Below are 19,040 nucleotides of genomic sequence, written 5' to 3'. Positions count from 1 at the left end.
AAGCCCCAGTTTAGCACAAGAGATTCATTTTACATGAGGCAACCAAGGACTGAGGATGATGGGAGGTTAAATTCCTTTCCTTAAGTTTGAGTTCTTGAGTTGGTTCCTGAAGCAGAGCCAGGACTGAAAACTTGGAAAGGGCTCATAGTATAGTAGAAATAATGAAGGACCAGAAATCACAGGATTTACAGCTGAAAAGAACCTTCAAAGATAATCTCTTCCTCAGTACCCCTCCCCCTTTAACAGAAGAAGTAAACTAAGCCTAGTCTCCCTTTCCAGGTCACATAGCTGCTAGGAAGCAGGGCTGGGATTCAGACACTTCCAGCTCCTAATCCAAGCCCCACCCTGCCCACAAATCAGGAGTATGAGCTCGGGACTGGCCATTTGTGTAAATGAGCAGCAAATATTTCCGGTTCTCCCTTCCTCACTAGGCTGTCCTAAAGAGTTAGTGAAATGAGTGTGAAAGTGGTCTGTAAAGTTCTCTACAAGTGTAGAATTCCTCCCTACCCTGGCCCCCCATCCCCCTTTTCCAGGAAGGCTACCACAGACACACAGACTCACAAATGATCACTGTATCAGTGTGCCTACAGCACGTGGGAGGGCGAGGGCGGAGAAGCCCTGAGCCATGTGAACACCCACGTGTAGTGTCTGCCAGCAGAAAGGCACCACCGCCGCCGGCCTGTCTGGGCCCCCTCCCTGAAGGGCTGATACAGGGCCAAGCTTTGGCAGAACCTGGCTCCAGAACAGCTAGGGTTTGACAACTGTCCACAGAAGTGGTGGTGATACTGGCCCCCAAGATACAGGGCTCCCCTCAACTCCAGCCAATCAGATCAGATTAGGTCTCCCCTTTCTAAACAGCCACAGAGACAGGGACCAAAGATTTATTTGCCAAGACCCCTCCCCCACCCAGTGAGATAAGGGAGTTGAAGCAAATTGGGGGTGGGGGAGATAGAGGACAGCTTGGAACCAGTCCTAACTGTGGCCTCTTCCTGAGGGCCAAGGTCAGGACGAGTCCTTCTGTCGAAGCCTATAATGGTCTTCTGGTAGTGCCCTCAATCTCTCTGCCGCCTGGGGAAAGGGAAAAAGAGTTGGAAGAAGGGGCAGTAGCACTGAAGATCCATTCCCCATCCCCTGGTCCCTGCCCCTCTTCCCCTCTCTATAACCCCAAGGGGTTTCATTAACCCTTGGGGTGATAGAAGCTGTAACTAATTCTGGGAAGCTGACCTGCTCTGGGGTCAGGTCCCTCTGAGCCTGGGCCAGCATCTCATAACCAACCATGAACTTTCGAATGGTGCCTGATCGAAGCAGTGGTGGATAGTAGTGGGCATGGAGCTGCCAGTGGTCACAATCGGCCTCAGCCCCAGTAGGGGCACCTGGGAAGGGAGGGAAACAGAAGGCCAGGTGTGAGCAGTCCATTCTCTGAAGCACATAAATAAGCAGGCTCTACTCTCAAGACTTAGATGAACTAATGCAAAACAAAGCAGATCCAAGAAAAAAAGGACACAATGACAACAATATAAATTGAAATAACAAAAAACAATTATGATGAATTATGATGAGAAGCTTGGCACTGGAAAAAAGCCGAAAAACTGTACCTCCTCCTGCTTTCTGCAAGAGTGTGGAAAATTATATATGCTGTCCAACTCAGTTCATGTTGGGTCATGTTAGGTAGTTTTTTACTAAGTGGACCTTTTTCTTCCAAAATTCTTGATTACACAAAATGGCTCACTGGGTAAAGGAAGGGAAAGGAATATATTCTGAAATAAAGGTGACGTAAAAATAAGGGATAACCATAAATATTTTAAGGGTTTGGTTTCTTTTTAAAAACATGCTTGCCTCCAATAGGCTTCATGGAAAACTCAGTACTGTTTTCCCAATCATGTTTTAAAAAGAACTAAGTCCTCTCAGACTAAACTTCTAACATGTTCTGCCTGGGCAGGTAAACTGCAGGACAGCATTATGGACAATGTAGTGAGATTATGCTATAAACTTCTCCTCCAGAGACCACAACTCCCAGCATATCCTGCTCTACAATGCCCAGCTCAATTGCTGGACTCAGTGGAGACCACAACTCCCAGGATGCCTTACAGGATTAACAGGATTGTTTAGCAAGGCCTGATGGGAGATGTGGTCTTTGTTGGACAAAACTCAACAAGGACTCAAAAGGAAGCTAGAGTTGGAAACCAGGTCGGAGTTGTCTCTTGGGTTTCTTGTAGTGGGAAATGAACCTCACCATGCCAGCCCATGGAGTATGGGAAGGATGTCTCAAATAGGTTGTCATATTTGATCAGGAGCTTCTTCATAATGCACGCCAGATCTAGAACACAGCTGCAGTTATCATTTGAACTAAGTACCTAGACCCACAGAGCCTACAAGTGCAGATTCAGAAACTTGGACATTTAAAACTCAGAATCCAAGTTCCTCCTGCTCTGCTCATTGCCTAAAGACAGGATCCCATCCCACAAAGCCAGAGCCCTACTATAATGCTTGTTATTGTTTAGTCCTGTCCAATTTTTATGATCCCATCTGGGGTATTCTTGGCAGAGATACTGGAGTGGTTTCCCATCTCCTTCTCCAGTTTATTTTACAAATAGGATGGGGAAACTGAGGCAAACAGGATTAAGGGACTGGTTCAGAGTCATATAGCTAGTAAGTGTCTGAGGCCAGATTTGAACTCAGGAAAATGAGTCTTGCTGTCTCCAAGTGGCACTTTGCCACCTAGCTGCCTAACTAGCACCACCTCCCTTTTATTGTTGTTCCGTTTCTGTCCGACCACACTGTCCATGGGGTTTTCTTGGCAAAGGTACTAGAGTGGTTTGCCATTTCCTTCTCCTGTGCATTAAGACAGAAGTTAAGTGACTTGCCCAGGGTCATAGAGTAAATGTCTGAAGTCAAATTTGAACAAAGGTCTTCCTGACTGCAGGCCCAGCACTCTATCCACTGAACCACCCAGCTGCCCTAAACCCCTCCAAGTAACCAAAAGCATAGAGATAAGCGCCAGAGGAATTGACAAGGGGAAATAGGTAGGACCCATCTGAGGAAAGCAAGTCCTCTCACCATCTCGTTCTGCAGAGCTGAGCTCTGGGAGCCTCTTCACATGTCTCCGTGGCAGCAACATCGTCTGGAAAGGCCAGACAGCCCAGAAGGGCACCAGCACCAGCCAGTGTTCACTTTCTAGGACCACTCGCTCCTAGGGATAGGGAAAGAAGGAGCTAGAGTTCTTAGAAACTGGAAGAGGAAAGAGGATTCTTAGGATCCTAGGGACAGGGATCTAACTTCAGGGTGGGAGGAAGGAGCCTCTTGAGGGCCTGGAATTGTCCCCACCTTTGCTTAGCTTTCCTGGCATTGAAAATATACCAACACAGTACTCTGGAAGAGACAATGGTTCGAGAGGGAAGGGGAGAGGAAATCACAAGATCCTAGGGGTTAGGCTCACTTTCTGATGGGGGGCAGGAAGGTAGGTCCTAAATGCTTGTGGGTAAGAGGTGCACCTCGGGTAATCTCAAGTATGAGATAAAGAGTCTGGCACTATTTGGAGTTCTGCTTCCTACCAAGGGGTCCACTAATCCCGTTCCTCACTAAGGTTCCCAACTCTGAACTTACCTTTCTCTCAGCTTCCTGACGCCCATACTCCAAAAGCATGGGGCCTCCATGCTGCTTTTGATAGGCCTGCTGGCTTCGTTCCTCCCGCTGGGCCACGTCTGGCAAGAAGCTGCTAGCCCACACCTGGAAAGGACCCCTCCTCACCATCCAATCCCCATATTCTATTTCCTCCCTTCTCTCCCCATCCTTCTTCTATAGAAGACTACATCCCAGAAATTTCTGTATCCATTCCCCACCCTTATTAATGGAGTAGAGGGAAAATACAACAGGTGGGAGGAGAGTAGGGTGGTAGGGAGGGATAAAGGACTAGATAGGACAATCATCAAGTAATTAAGAAGCAAATGCAATGCACCAAGCACTATGCCAGGCCCTAGGGATACCAAAAAACAAACAAAAAATCATCTGGACTTCAAAGAGCTGACATTCTATAGGAGGACAATTATACTGAGATATTTACCTGACAGTGGGGGTGCGGATTGGAACAACCCATCATGGCTCCTTTGTTCTCAAAGATCTAGGGACAAAGGAGAAGAGTTTAGTAGCCTGTGGGTCACCAAGACAAAGTTCGGATTACTGGAAGGGACCTCAGAGACCATCTAGTCCAGAAAGTGGTCATCTAGCTATTGTTTGAAGAAGCCCAACTAGGGAGACTCCACTCCTTCCCAAAGCAATCTCATCTACTTTCAGACAACTTCTAATAGGAAGTTTTTCCATATATCAAACCTTAATGTCCCTTTCTGGAACTTCCATCCGCTACTACTAGTTTTAACTTCTGAGGCCTACCAGAACAAGTCTGAAATTCCTTCTTCTAAATTACAATCCTTCAAATACTTGAAGACAGTTACCATGTTCTCCACAAGGACAGGGGTACCACCAACCCAATCCTAATCTGCAATATAAGACAGGTACCTATAGGAATCTAGCCACCCAAGGAGGTTCCCCTACTATTAGCCCCAAGATCCCACTCTCCTTTCTCTTGAAGCTATGACAAGTAATGACCTTACTGACCTGGACCCAGGGGTACTGAGCACCCAATTCTTCCGTGACTGAAGCCCATGTATCAATGACAGCTCGGATCTCAGGTATAGACATGAGCGGCAGTGTGATATCAGACCAGGGATGGAAACACAGGACCTTACTAATAGGATGGAGGTAGAGGACAGAGGGCCTTACTTGGGAAAAAGGAGGAGGGGATGGGCCCACACATGTGAAGGGGCAAGGGGAGATTCAGAGATTCAGGCTACTGTGTGAAAGGCAGAAAAACACCTCGGAGAGGAAGAGGCTTCAGGACACCCTCCACCCAAGCTCAGCCTAACACACGGGATTTTGAGGAATGTCTCAAGTCCTTACCAAACTCCTCGGGCAGCCTCAGTTCGGAACAGTGGGTGATCACTGGGTCCTGGTGAGGGTGTGATAGAGAAAAGTGTTAAGTTCAAGATGAAAAAAAATCACATACAGCCAAAACTACCCCCAAACCCTATTTCCCCCAGGGGGGAGGGTCGCTATGTTTACCAGGACTGGGGGCATCAGGCTGCAGGGCAGGGAAGTCATTGTTGAACAGGAAGGTGCCCTCGTAGTGGGGATTCACCTGCAAAGGGCAGGGGAAGAAACAAGCATTTATATGGTACCTACTGTGTGCCAGGCACCTCAGTAAGCACTTTAGGAATATTATTTCACAACAACACTGGGAGGTAGGTGCTATTCCCCGTTTACTGATGAAGAAACTATGGCAGATTGCCAATAGGTGACTTTCCCAGGGTCACACGGCCAGTGTGTGTCTGAGATCAGATTTAAATCAGGTCTTCCTGATTCCTGGGCCAGCTATTCTATGAACTAGGTGAGGTCAATCCGAGGTTCTTGACCTCCTAGAAACTATGGAGGGTGTCATGGGGGGAGGGGGGGCGCAAGTTAAGATCTAAGGAGGAAGCTGAGATTGGGGGTGAGGAAGGGCACCAGGAGGGTGTACGGTGAAGGTTACAGGGAAGGAGGACAAGCTGCCCAGGTGAGGGGGACGTCCCGTTACCTCGCCGTTGGCCCGAACTGCCCCGGGGCAGAGGGGGTTGTGGGGGTCATGCCGAGGTATGACATCAGTGGGGAGGGGGTCCACCTGCCCCTTCCAGGGGCGCTTCATTCGGTGAGCGGACACCAGCACCCACTCATCCTGCAGCGGGTTGTATCGGACGTGCTGATGCTCTGGCGCAGCGGGAAAGGGACCAGTCAGTAAGCACCTCCTGCTTCAAGAGGCCCTCCCCCATCGAGGCCCAGAGCTTTGTCCTGGCCCGACGTCCTCTCCTGCCCTGCCTCCGCCCCGGGTCTCCCCCCAGCGCGCCTGGCCGCGAGGCTCTTCTCGTCCCCACCCCCGGGGGTGGGGCTCTGCCTGTCTGCCTCCTGGCCCCGTGAACTTGGAACTTCGATAGCGCCAGAGCGGCCCCCGCGGACCTCGGCCAGGGACTGAGGGCCGCCGAGCCCCAGGCTCCACTAGCTTCCGCTCGGGACCAGCCCCAGGCCGCAGCTCCGCCCCTACCGCTCGCCTGGAAGGCCACTGTCTCGGGCCGCAGCCTCTGCTCCTCGAGGTCGCCGCCCGGCCCCGCGCTCGCCGCCATGGCACCACACAGCTGCCTGATGCACTGCCGCCCACCCGGTCTGGCGCCCCGGCCAGCCACACTCGTGCCTGCGTCTGGACCTCAGCCTGGCCCCGCCCTCTCTCTGCCCATTGGCCCCGCGCCAGCACGTGACGGCTCCCCAGCACGCTCCCGATTGGACCCTGCCTTGAGTCCGGCTCTCACCTGTTCAATTCCACTTCGCAGATAACCTCTTTTAGGGCGCTGGGCTAGGAGTTGGGGGAAAACAGGTCTGTGGAGGGATAGCAGATACTCAACTAGCCTTGGGCATCCTAGGCCTTAAGGAGGACAGAGGCTGAGGAAGACTTCTCAATGTAGACAAAAATATTTATATATCACTGTGTAACAACATCTGATCTCTTTTCTCCCCATTCCCCATTCCTCGGGCATCCACCCTGTTTCCACTTCTAGTGCAGAGAGTGTTTATCCAAGTTTCTCTGGAGGGACGGCTCTTGAGTGCAGTGACCATTTTCAGTTTTTCTTTGTAAAGGAAAGGCTTAGCACAAAGCCAAGCACTTTAAGTAAGTTGTTGTTCACTGATCTCAAAGAGCTTTTAGTCTAAAAAAGGAATGTTGTTTTCAGCCACATCCGACTTTGTAACCCCATGTGGGGTTTTCTTGGCAAAGGTGCTGTAGTGATTTGCCATTTCCTTCTCCAACTCATTTTACAGATAAAGAAAATGAGGCAAACAAGGTTAAATGGCTTGCCCAAGATCGCTTGGCTTATTGTCTGAGGCCAGACACTTCAAGTATATATATTTCAAGTATGAGAGGTTGAAACAAAAAAGAATATAAAATGGGAGACAACATTTGACATATTTGAACTCAGGTCTTCCTGACTCCAGACCTGACACTCTATCCACTATGCCACCTAGCTGCCTAAACCCACTACAGTAGGTTTTGAATGCCAGAATCCAGCATATGTATTTTATTCCATTAGAAATAGGGAGCCACAGAAAAGTTTTTTTGAGCAGAGAAGTAGTGTGGTCAGAACAGTGAATTAGGGAAATTACTTGGGTAGGTGTGAGAGGGGAAGGAAGGCAGGCCAGGAGATCAATTAAGATTTTATTACAGTGAAGGAAAAAGTAATGAAATGATCTTTCTTTCATAGCACCAAAGATTTCCACTTAGTAGGGAATTCAGAGGTCATCTAACTCAACTTCCTCATTTTACAGATGAGGAAATTGAAGCTCAAAAGTCTGTCAAAGGTTATAAATCTAGTGTTAGAGGTGAGGTTTAGAACTCAGGTTTTCTTCCCTCCAAGCCAACCCACTCAATCCTCTACACTCATTTTGGTGACACTAGTGAGAGTTAAAGTAAAAAGAAATGGATAGGTTCCAGAGATTTTCCAAAATCATATCAACAGGACTTGGAAGCTGTTTGGAGTGGGGATTAATGGAAAGAGAAAAGTTAAACATTGTGAAACCTGAATAACTTAAATATTGTATTACTGCCAATAGAAATGAGCAGCTAGGTGCCCAAGTGGATAGAGCACTGGGCTTGGAATCAGGAAGACTCATCTTCCCAAATTCAAATCTGAATTCCTTGGGCAGGTCAACTGTTTACCCCAGTTTCCTCATCTATAAAATGAGTTGGAGGAGGAAATGGCAAATCACTCCAGTATCTCTGCCAAGAAAACTCCAAATGGGGTCACGAGGATTCAGGCATGGCTGAGCAAATCGATAGAAATAGAGCAGTTAAGAAAAACTCAGGTTTCGAAAAAGATGATAAACTCAGTTTTAGACATTTTGTGTTTTAGGTAATAGAAGGATGTCCAGTTAGACATATTCATTGGGAAGAGGTCTGCAGGGAGTAGAAATAGAGATTTGGGAGTTATTTATTAGGACTATTAACTGAAACTATGGGCATAGATGAACTCTCTAAAGCAGAAATTATTTAAGAGAAAAGGGAAAAGGACCAAGAAGAAACTCCCTGGGAATAATTATTTGTTTAAGGGGCAAAAAGAGGATGAAGATCCAACTAAGGAGAGGAAGAAGGGCTGAGAACTGTGAAAGCTTAGTGTCACAGAAGTCAAAGGAATTAGGATATCTTTTCAACAGCAACAAAAATTTAAGACTATTTTAAAGAAAGAGTGGATCGTGAATAGTACCACCTCCTAATGAGAGCTCGAGGTGGATGAGGACAGATCTAACTCTAAGGTCCTGAGTGACCTTGGAGAGAGATGGCATTCAGGTCACTCCCACGATGAGGAAGGCCCCAAGGCAGAAATTCCAGTGTTCTCTTTGAGGGGGTAGGGGGAAGCCACTGAGTAGGGCTGGAACTTTAAAGCTGTTCCATAAATGGGGCAGGGTCTAATTGGTCAACAGAGGGTACAGAAGCCTCATTTTCAGAAAGCTAAAGTGAGAGCCTCAGTTTAAAGTTAAGAGGCGGACCCATAGACTCATAATACTACAGCTAGGAAGGACTTCCCAACCCCCTCAATTCATAAAAGAGAAAGTTGAGGCCCATAGAGAGAAACTCTCTTGTCCAAGGTCATGTAGTTAGTTCATATCAGGGCCAGGTCTCAAAATCAAGTAGGATCTTTTATTATATGCCTTTATAAAGAAAAAAAAAAGAATGAGGTGGCATGGTACCTTGGGGTCACTGGGAAAGAATAGTGGGTGAAACTTATTTGTTCTTCTCCCCCACCCTCACTCCAGCCCCGCCTCCTCTAACCCTTCACTATCCAGGATGCAAGGTTATAACTGAGCATGTGTTTACTTGATCTATGCCCACAGCTCTCAGCTTCCACTGCTGCGGCCCTTGGCCCCAAGTTAGGGTTGATAGAAGTCATCTGAGAAAGAGTCAGCTGACTGTTTTTAGGGGAATGCTAAGTAATTGAGAGGTATTCTCCCCATTGTCAATTTTCCACATCTATGCTAGAGACTCAAGGGAGGGTAGGATCTTGGGGTGGATGAGTGCTAGGTTTGGAGTGAAAAATAGAGTTGAATCCCTCCTGGGACAATTATTAATTGTGTGACCCTGGGGCAATTTAAAGCTAAGTTTTCTCATCTCTATAATGAGTGGGGGTTAGATTTGATAACCTCTGAAGTCCCTTCCAGTTCCATAGCTATGATTCAGTGAAATTTTATCCTGGGGAGAAGAGTTAAAAGAAATTTAGTCACCCTAATGCAATTAGGTGGTACAATGGTTAGAACTTTGGCATTGGAGTCAGGAATGCCTGAGATCAAACCCTACCTTAGTAGACACTTACCAGCTGTGTAATGCTGGGTGAGTGGCTTAACCTTTATTTGCCTCAGTTTCCTAATCTGTGAAATAATTAAAAAAATAGCATTTATGTGGCATGCTAAGATTTGCAAAGCACTTTGCAAATATCTCATTTGATCCTCAAAACAAAATGGGTACTATTATTATTATTATTTTGCTTTTTGGAGGGGAGAAGGTAGGGCAATTGGGGTTAAGTGACTTGCCCAAGGTCACATGGCTAGAAAGTGGGTACTATTATTATCCCCATTTTATAGATGAGGAAACAGAGGCACTGAAATGGAGATAATAGGGTTGTTGTGAAGACCAAATGAAATAATAGATGTAAAGGGCTTTGCAAACCTAAAAATACTATGCAAATGTTAGCTATTGTTATCATAAGAACTGGGGACCTTTCTGTGAGAGGATGATAAGTAAGCAAGGTCTTGAGATTTGCCTGAGTAACCTCAGCCAAATGGAGTGCAGCCCTGACTAATAAAACAACTTAAAACCAGTGAATTAACCCTAGGAATGTTGGTGAGTGTGGTCTCAACAATGAGCATTTGGGCGTGGGGGAGCAACCTCAGTAGCTACGACCACGCCAAGGTTGTTATTCGAGGTGAAACCATGAAAAAGGCAAGGCACACATAGCTGATTGCAGGAAGATGGAGCCATTTAAGGTATTCCAGATACCCTTCCTAGCATCTGAGTGTTCTCTTCCCTACCAGTATGGAAATCTGTGGGAAATTGTATCCCTTTGTATATGGGGGAGAAACAGATGAGAATTATTCCACTGATTGATTTTCTTTGATATTTAGTTCACTATTCTTTCCTCATATAAATGTTTCACTTTTTGCTTGGTTCATTAATAAACTTGGTTAAAACATGAACTAGATGACAACTTAAGCCATGGAGCAGGGTTCTCTCCTCCTAACACACACACACAGCATATGTAGCTTGGAGGGAGGAAGCAGATAAATCTCTAGCACTTCCTCTGCCCCACTCCCTTCTCCAAAGAGGACTTTAATTTCTGCTAGGAGGGGAAGCAGGAGGCTGGGACCACAGGCTACTCTGCTCTCCTCAGAAAGAAGGGATCCCAGGCTAGAATTATATCTATTTGCTTCTTTAAATATTGTTAGTCTAGGGTGGCTAGGTGGCACAGAGCACCAGCCCTGGAGTCAGGAGGACCTGAGTTCAAATCTGACCTCATTCACTTAACACAAAAACTAGCTGTGTGACCTTGGGCAAGTCACAACCCTAATTGCCCCCCAAAAAGCAAAGAAAAAAGAAAAAAAATATTATTAGTCTAGGAGAAGTAATTTTTAGGTCCAAGCTAAACTCCTATTCATTATTCTTAATGGGGAAAGGGGTCCCCAAGCTCTTTATCCAAGCCTTGACCTCCTCCCACCATATACTAGTTCTACAATGAATGCCCAAATTGTTGTTGGTACTGTTTGTCCTTGGTTCAAGACATCAGGAAGCTGATGCCATGAGTTGCAAGTGAATTGGATTTAAGTGAGGGAGGGCTGTGCAAAGTCACCAGTTTCATTTTCTCTTCCAGAGCCATCTGGGTCCAATGCAAGATATAGATCAGGAGCCTTTCCCCCAAGATGTCGAAGAAGGAAGTCGATCCCCCAAGGCAGAAGCCAAGTCCAAGGCTTTGAAGGCCAAGAAGGTGGTGCTAAAGGGTGTCCATAGCCACAAAAAGAAGATCTGAACATCACCACCACCCCCTTCCAGCGACCCTAGACACTAAGACTTCGAAGGCAGCCCAACTACCCTTGGAAAAGTGCCCCTCGGAGAAACAACTTTGATCACTATGCCATCATTAAGTTTCCTTTGACCACTGAGTCTGCTATAAAGAAGATTGAGGACAACACCCTAGTCTTCATTGTGGATGTCAAGGCCAACAAGCATCAGATCAAGCAGGCCGTAAAGAAGCTGTATGACATCAACATGACCAAGGTCAACACACTGATCCGGCCTGATGGAGAGACCTATGTCTGACTTGCTTCTGACTACGATACTTTATATGGTGCCAACAAAATTGAAATCATCTAACTTACTGTGTCTAGCTGTGTCCCATTTCACCTACAATAAAAAGTTTTCCAGAATAAAAAAAAAGATATAGTTCAGGAGACCTTGGCCTTTTTAAGCTGAGGTCTTCAACAGGACTCAGTTTGACTGAGGCAGAGCCCATTCAGTGATGAAGGCTAGGTAAGAAATGAGGCAAAGTCTACAAGAAAGTGAGGGGAAGGGGGATGGGGGGTATAATACAGGAAAGGACAGACTGGGAGAAGGGGTAACCAGAATGCATGCTATCTTGGGGTGGGATGGAGGGGAGAGATGGGGGGAAATTTGCAACTCAAAAATCTTGTGAAAATGAATGTTGAAGTCTAAAATAAATAAATTAATCCAAAAAAATGTGAAAAAATAAGAAAAAAAAACAAAAGAAATGAGGCAAAGAATGGCCCCCTTTGATCTAATTTTTAAAAAATCCATTAAATTAGTCTATGTTGATTCATATTTCATTTGGAACACCCATCTAGTTTGAGTTCCAAATTTCTCCCCATCTCTCCCCTCTACCCCATCCCAAGATGGCATGCATTCTGATTACCCCTTCCCCCAGTCTGCTCTTCCCTGCATCACATCCCCCCTCCCACTCCCCCCCACTTTCTTGTAGACTTTGCCTCATTTCTTACATAGCCTTAATCACTAATTTCCCTGCCTCTCCTTCCTCATCCTTTGTATCAGATATTGGCTTATGAAAGGCACTTATCTCCAATGGTCCATCTTTCTTATTTTCATCAGTTTCCCAATCAGTGTGATAACATTATAGGCTATGTCCTCTAGTTTGGAAGCAACTAATGGAGACTTCCCCAGATTATGTAAACATGCTTACTGTAGGTGAGTATCCTGAATGTAAGTATATGCTTACCAGTGCTACGCTGAATTTCAGAGATTTCAGCTGCCCCATGATGACTGGCTCAGTGATAATCAGCCTTCTCTATGGCTCCTCTCTGACTCTTGGGCTTCCTTTTCACCTTCAAAAGAGAGCCCAGAGCCCAGTAGCTCAGTTCTGTATTCTGAGGTGCAAGGATAGGGAACTCGTACCCATGTGCAGGGACAATGGATAGCAACTTGGAACAGGAGCACATGACAGTGGTAGATTTGTGCTTTAGCTGGGACTGAGAAAGAAGGTCAAGGACACTGTTTCTGAACCCCAACCTCTCATCTAAAGGTGGTAGTGGAGGAGAGAGCATTCCCAAGTGAGCGAAATCCTGCAATTTAGTCTTCCAGCCAAAGGAAGAAAATTTGGGGGGCAGTGTCAACTTTGGGAATTACCTTAGGTGTAGCCCCAAATTTAAAACTTCCTGAGTTCAGGTACCAGACCTACTAAGAGAAGAATATTTTCTAATATGGGGCAGCTAGGTAATACAGTAAATAGAGCACCAGGTTTAGAATCAGGAAGACTTATTTTCCTGAATTCAAATCTGGCCTCAGATACTTACTAAGTGTGATCCTGGGCAAGTCACTGTAATGCCAAGCAAAGGCAATTTCCAAGGTTCAGAATACCAGCATAGCAGTTCTCCATTTTATTCAGTGACAAATTAAGAACAGAGAAAATCAAAATACAGCATTCACCAAGTGTAATTCAATAATTTCTAAGTACTAATCCACTCTTGGACAGTACATTCATTTGGTCAATCACAAAGTCCCTCTTCACAAATGGAGATTAGTTTCCAATCATAAACAAAGTACATTCATTTGGTCAGTCACAGAGCACAAAAAAGTCAAGTTTCCCACCCCTAGATCACAACTGAATTACAATAATCATCAGTTAACCGCAAGCACCTTCTCAAAAGGGGCAGTAGAGAGCACAAAGGCCATCTACCCCTGAGTTACAACTAGGTTAAGATATCAGCACAGCATTTAATACCCAAAGAGAGGTCTTTTCTTCATCTTGACCCAAGGCAAGTTCTCAGCAATCTCTGTTCCTGGGGAGACAAAGTTTAACAAGGCCACAAGATACATTGCCTGTGTTTTCATTAATTCATTCTCTGCCTGCAGAACAGTCTAAGGACCCATGAAAACATCAGCAAGACCCTCTTCCAGGATTTCTATAAATATACAACAAGAAAATCTTTCTGAACCAACAGCAAGGTTCCAGAACCTCTGCAACAACAGCACTGTCCTTTACCAGTGAACAAATCTGGCAAAACATCAAAACAGACAGACAAAATACCAACATCACAGCCATGTCTCCTCAGTCCTTGGCAGCTGTGGGTGGCAGCTCTCAAAAGTCCTAGGCAGCTCGAACTGGCCCTCAGAAATCCTTTCTTTCTCTCTCTGCCTCCATCATGCTGTTTCCAAAAGTTCTTCTGCCTCTCTTCCCCTGCTTGTGTCTCTCTAAATTTATGTCCTCCCAGTTCAGCCCTCTCTTTACTCATCAACAAGTCCATCCCACAAGTGGGATTCACAAGCTCTGGGTTTTAACATTCAACCTGAAAACCAAGCCAATACAGGGGGAATCTTTAAATTCCATTATTATTACAGTCATTTAACCCTTTTTGCCTCAGTTTCCTCATCTGTAAAATGAGCTGGAGAAGGAAATGGCAAACCACTCCAGAATTCCAAGAAAACCCCAAATGGGGTCAGGAAGAGCCAGACACAATCAAAGAAAGATTTAGCAACAACAAAATTTTCTAATAGAATGAATTAGTGAATGGATGAATGAAGCATTTATTAAATATTTACTATGTGCAAAGCATTGTGCTAAACACTGAAGAGGCAAATAAAAAAAGTCAGATAGCTCCTGCTCCCAAGGAGTTTATATTCTTTTGATTTTCTTTAAAAGTCATGTCTTCATTTTATTTAGGGTACAATTGGACAAACTCCAGAGCTGGTTTTCTTCAGAGGCCCCAAGATGTGCTAATCTGTTCCTTGGGAGGAATCTGAGGAGGCCTCGTGATTGTAAGTACAGGGGGTAAACTAGGAGTCTACAGAGTTCTTACTGTATGAGTGGGGTCTCCTCTTTCCTCCTTTAGAGGCAATACTGGTATCGGAGAAACAAGACAGGGAGAACATGTGTTGCTCAAGTGGAAGGTTCCTAATCCTTGGTTTCTCCAAAGCCCAGTGGTAAGCCTCGTTAAACTCCTAAAGAGCCCAGTGTTTGTTCTCAGCTGCCTGCTTCAAATAGGTATATTCCTTCACCCGTGTGTCAAATCCCTCACCAAATACTTCATACTCGTGCAAACCTGGAGTGATTGCCCCATACCTTGGTCCTGGAGGCAAATGGGCCCCTTTAGACTATCCCTAAGGAGGCCATGAACTGCCACTTTGTCAGCTGTGTAAATGTCTGACAAAATCAGCGGTTCCTCCATTCTTGGCTTCAGAATCATGGCACTCCACCTGATCTCCAAGTACTGGGCACTGATCTGATCCAGCTCTGACTGTGTATTTAGCCAGTTTTCCTGAACAAGCCCTTTGCAGCTGTGCAAGACAATGGAGGAGCACCTGAGGACAGGTGGAGCTATGCTTTTCAGGTCACCTGCTCTTCCTTCTGCTGCCTCTTGGCCTTCTTGTTCTCCTGTATCTCACTTTTCAGCACGTCTGCTAGCTGTGGTATCTTCTGCATGTCACTACCAGAATCTGAACTGGAATCATGGTAACAGAGCAGGGTGAAGCACTTCTCATTGAGTTGTTCCCCAGTTTTTGGCTGGAGATACCCCCTCATTCTCACAAAATCCTCCGAAGGGGGGCATCAGTTCCAGCAAAGGTGGCATCACTTTCTCTTGGCCCAGATCCAAGAGTCAGTCAGTTCAGTCAAGAGTAACCCGTGTTCAAAGGTTTCATGAAGCTTCTTATCCTCTGGGGTCAGATTTATGTTGTGTGTCTTTACGTAGTGGTCCACAAGCATTTCCAGGGTGAGTCTCTGCAGAATCTTTGCAGCTGAACCCCTTCTGTTCCTGAGGTTGCTTTTCTGCAAAGGTGGTGCTTAAACCATTCTCATCTATGTATTGAGAGAGATAGCAGGGGCTTGCTAAAGTGAGGGCTCTGCAGGAGACCTTCTTCAGTCAGTTTACAAGCTGCTTGTTACATACTTTCTGGAGTAATTCCTTGCCCTCTCCAGGCAAGCAGAAATCTCCTGAAGTCATCTCTTCCTTGGGACTTCCACCTCAGAAGCAAAATCCTGCAGCCCTCCCAGATACAACTTGGGCTTGATTCTGGGTGGCAATGGCTCCCCCAAAACCTTCCCAAACCCTCTGGTGTCTCCATGTTCAGGACCAGAACTGTCCTCTTGAACCCTGAGTAGGGCTGGTAGAGTGGGACAAGGGAAGGCTACCCCCACTTCCCTACCACATAAAGCCTGAAGAAGGCCCACAGAACTCAAGGAGAGGAAGCATGAGCAAGCCACTCACCCAAGGTGAGAAATCCCTCATATTCTGATAGGGGAAGACAATACATACAGTACAGTACATACAAAGAAGGTTTTAGCTGCAAGTCAGATGGAAAAGTCCCATGATCTTTAGGATGCTGTAGCAAAGCAGATGATAATGGCCTCTCCTTAAATGTCACTTTTTAAGGTCAGTATTCTCAGTGCTTTTGGGTTTAGGCTCCTGGTCTGTCCCCACTGGGGTCTGAGGGGAGATGGTGGTCAAGATGGTGTTGGCTTCACTTGTCTGGCACTTGCTGCTCATTGTCTCTCCTCTCTCTCAGGGTGTCTTGTTGCTTCATCTAAGCTGGCTTGTCTGCCCTATAGGGAGCACTTTGTTGGAAGCTGGTGAAGGTGGCTGGCCCCTCTTCCACAAGAGTTGATTTCCCACATGATGGCTGTGAGGGCTAAGTTGGAAGCAGGATTGATGGTTGGGGGGGAGGAGGAGCCCCTGAGTTTATACGCCCATTGGTGGTAACTGGTCCTCAGTTTTTGCTAGTGGTGATGAAGAAGGTGGGTCCTTTCTCCACAGTGATTTCTCCCCTCAATGATGGCTCCCGGGGGTGAGCTGGAAGTGGTTCTGATAGCCTGGGGGACACTGCTCTTCTCAAGGCTCTTGACTTCAGGGTCCTGGGCTGTCTCCATCAGGGTTTGAGGGGAGATGGTGCTCAAGGTGGTAGGGTTTCCTTAGAGAAATAAGAGGAGAGGCCACATGTTTCCTACACAGTTCATCCCTTGGAAAGCAAAGCCAATAATTTACTTGAAGAGTACAGGTTCCATAAGAAATTCACTTGTTCAGGAATCCCCAAGTACCTTTACCTTTTGGGGAGAGTCTGTATAATAGAGAGGTACTATAAAACTTGGGGAGGTTTTGTAGGACTCTAGGGTAGAGACACAAGGGGATGACCAAGATTTGCCTACGAGCAGTTCCAAGTCCAATTCCCTCCTATAGGTAGTTGATGAGATATTTGAATATTTTTTGTGTCTGTATTTGTTCACAGGCTCCTATGAGTGCTTACTGTCTCATACTTTTCCTGTGGAATGAAATAAAAGCTAACTTATATCCATTACCCTTATTATAAATTAAGTGCCTTGTAGGAAGACCTGTTGCTCATATTTGAAGTAAATCCAGACATAAGTAAACCTAAATTTTATTTTGGAGATTTTTCTCAGAATAAAACTCCACAATGGAGGCAAGGGGGCAAAGAAATTAATCAGCTCTGTGTCAGGTGAACAGTGAAATGACTGAGGAAATAAAGGTTTGATCTTCTGAGCATCTTGATTTATTAAGCAATGCATGGCAATTGTCCAACAAACCCAGACTAGACCTCCTCAGCTTAGGCCTGGACTCCAAATATGAAGGGGACAGACTCATTTTTTTTTTTGCAGTATTGCTATTCTATTTCTTCCTGTATCTTTTGTATTTAAATAGCATTTAATTTTTTCCCCAGTTACATATTACAAAAATTTTTTAGCATTCATTTTTACAAGATTTAGAGTTTCAGATTTTTTTCCCTCTTTCCTTCCCCTCCCTTCTTCTGAAAATGGTAGACAGTTTGGTATAGTTTATACATGTGCTATGATGTAAAACATATTTCCATATTCATCACAGTTATGGAAGAAGAAACAGATCAAAACGAAATAAAACCATGAGAAAGAATAAAATAAGTGGGAAAAATATGCTTTGATCTGCATTCTGAGTCCATCAATTCTTTATCTGGATATGGACAGCATTTTCCTTCAAGATTCCTTTGCACTTATCTTGTAGTATTATGTTGCTGAGAAGAGCTCAGTCATTCATAGCTGATCTCGAGACACTTTTATATGTTAAAGACAATCAAATAAGGCCAATGAAGTAAAAGAAAATAGAACATTCAGTAATCTGGTTTCTAATTGGAGGAAAGATTAGAAATTTCTTCCTCCAAATTGGGAGGAAGAAAGCAAACAGGTACAATTCCCTGAATTCAGAAAAAGAGAGGTCCCATTCACCCCAAATATCTGTAAACAATTAAAGGAACATGGAAACAATAACTAAATGCCAGTTTGCAGATAAGACATATGAGTTGCTTGAGATGTAAAGGAGATAACTTCTTGCATCAATCTTTGGATCTGACTATGTTTCTGGTCAGCATAATCTAGCTGCTTAGTTAAGGATCTCTAATCCATAGGAAGAGGTGTTCCAATTTCCCAGCCACACAACAGAGTTGAAATAATACCATAAGGTTTTCCAATTCCCACAATTAAATGAAGTTTTCTCACAAGACAGAAACTGGACTAAACGCATAATTGAATAGAAAAGGAACTGAGCTAGCTCCAGAATTGAGTCACAAGATAGAGTCAGTGTAGTAGACTCAATTCCCATTTATTGTCCTAATCCCTTCAATTTCTTCAACTCCATGGGGTCAGCCCTGAGGATTGAATCTCCTCCCTTGAGCTCAGTCCTTTGGGGCAGGAAGACAGTGCTGAGCCTCAGGTTATACTCATATCATGGATACTTTCTTCAAGATAAGAGGTAAGAAGTTCTAGACATGTTAAATACTATCCACCAAAATGAAAATGATTTTACCTTCACAAACACAAATTGATAATGTGGGAGTCATTTCCGAATCAATTGCCTACATATATTCAGACTATCAGCTTGTCATGGTAAAGATGAAACTCGACACCAAAATAGAAAAAAAGGACAAAAATGAAGAGAAAATATGGTATACAGTTAAGACAGTTCTAAACCAACTTACATTTGTAAGTTATTGACACTGAAAAATGTGAAGTAGATAAAAGAATAGACATAAATATGGATTACCACTATTTTCTATGGATGTTTAACTAATATAAACCAATAGCCACAATGATAAGACCACAAAGAGCCTAGGAACCTATCCTGACTAGGGAGTGACCTTGCCCTCAGACTCTTTGACCTTCATCTTTCGCTATTTTCAAAATCTTCATTGAATATTGAACCCTAAGTCAGGACACGAGACCTCTTGACTTTGCTGGTTGCTGAATCTGCTTGGTTGATTGGATTCAGATGTCTGGGCCTAAAAATGGATAAAAACAGCCAAGTAACAAGAAAGCATGCCTGGTACACAGATGCTATAAAATGACAATGAGTTGTAATATTTCATCCTGTGTGTTAGGATATTGGAATGCCGTGGGGCAGAGAGACAAAGAGGCATG

The 19,040-nt window shown here is 44.9% G+C and overlaps 1 protein-coding gene and 1 pseudogene across 3 annotated transcripts; both read right to left on the bottom strand.

Moving 5' to 3' along the window:
* Window positions 1-865: 865 nt before the first annotated feature.
* Window positions 866-6,326, bottom strand: GALT (galactose-1-phosphate uridylyltransferase). 3 transcript variants are annotated; one of them, XM_069101926.1, is made up of 11 exons: window positions 6,128-6,326; window positions 5,627-5,796; window positions 5,116-5,191; window positions 4,954-5,002; window positions 4,612-4,741; window positions 4,061-4,117; window positions 3,604-3,726; window positions 3,058-3,190; window positions 2,234-2,317; window positions 1,225-1,373; window positions 866-1,068 (listed from the first exon to the last, which is right to left on the bottom strand). In XM_069101926.1, exons 1-11 carry the CDS (start codon window positions 6,204-6,206, stop codon window positions 1,003-1,005), a joined length of 1,116 nt encoding a protein of 371 aa, XP_068958027.1. In that variant the 5' UTR covers window positions 6,207-6,326; the 3' UTR covers window positions 866-1,002. The 3 variants fall into 3 exon arrangements, with proteins under 3 accessions (XP_068958027.1, XP_068958029.1, XP_068958028.1); XM_069101928.1 differs by having other exon boundaries at window positions 6,135-6,305; XM_069101927.1 differs by lacking the exon at window positions 2,234-2,317.
* Window positions 6,327-13,000: 6,674 nt separating this feature from the next.
* LOC138172229 (HAUS augmin-like complex subunit 4 pseudogene) lies at window positions 13,001-18,656 on the bottom strand (annotated as a pseudogene).
* Window positions 18,657-19,040: the final 384 nt, after the last annotated feature.

The sequence above is a fragment of the Petaurus breviceps genome, unplaced genomic scaffold (assembly GCF_028583685.1).
Source record: "Petaurus breviceps papuanus isolate PSGF00001 unplaced genomic scaffold, PetGlider_PUasm1.0 520, whole genome shotgun sequence".
NCBI lineage: Eukaryota > Metazoa > Chordata > Mammalia > Diprotodontia > Petauridae > Petaurus > Petaurus breviceps.
The sequence above is the reverse complement of the archived record's forward strand: the minus strand, read 5'-3'. Positions and strand labels throughout refer to the sequence as shown.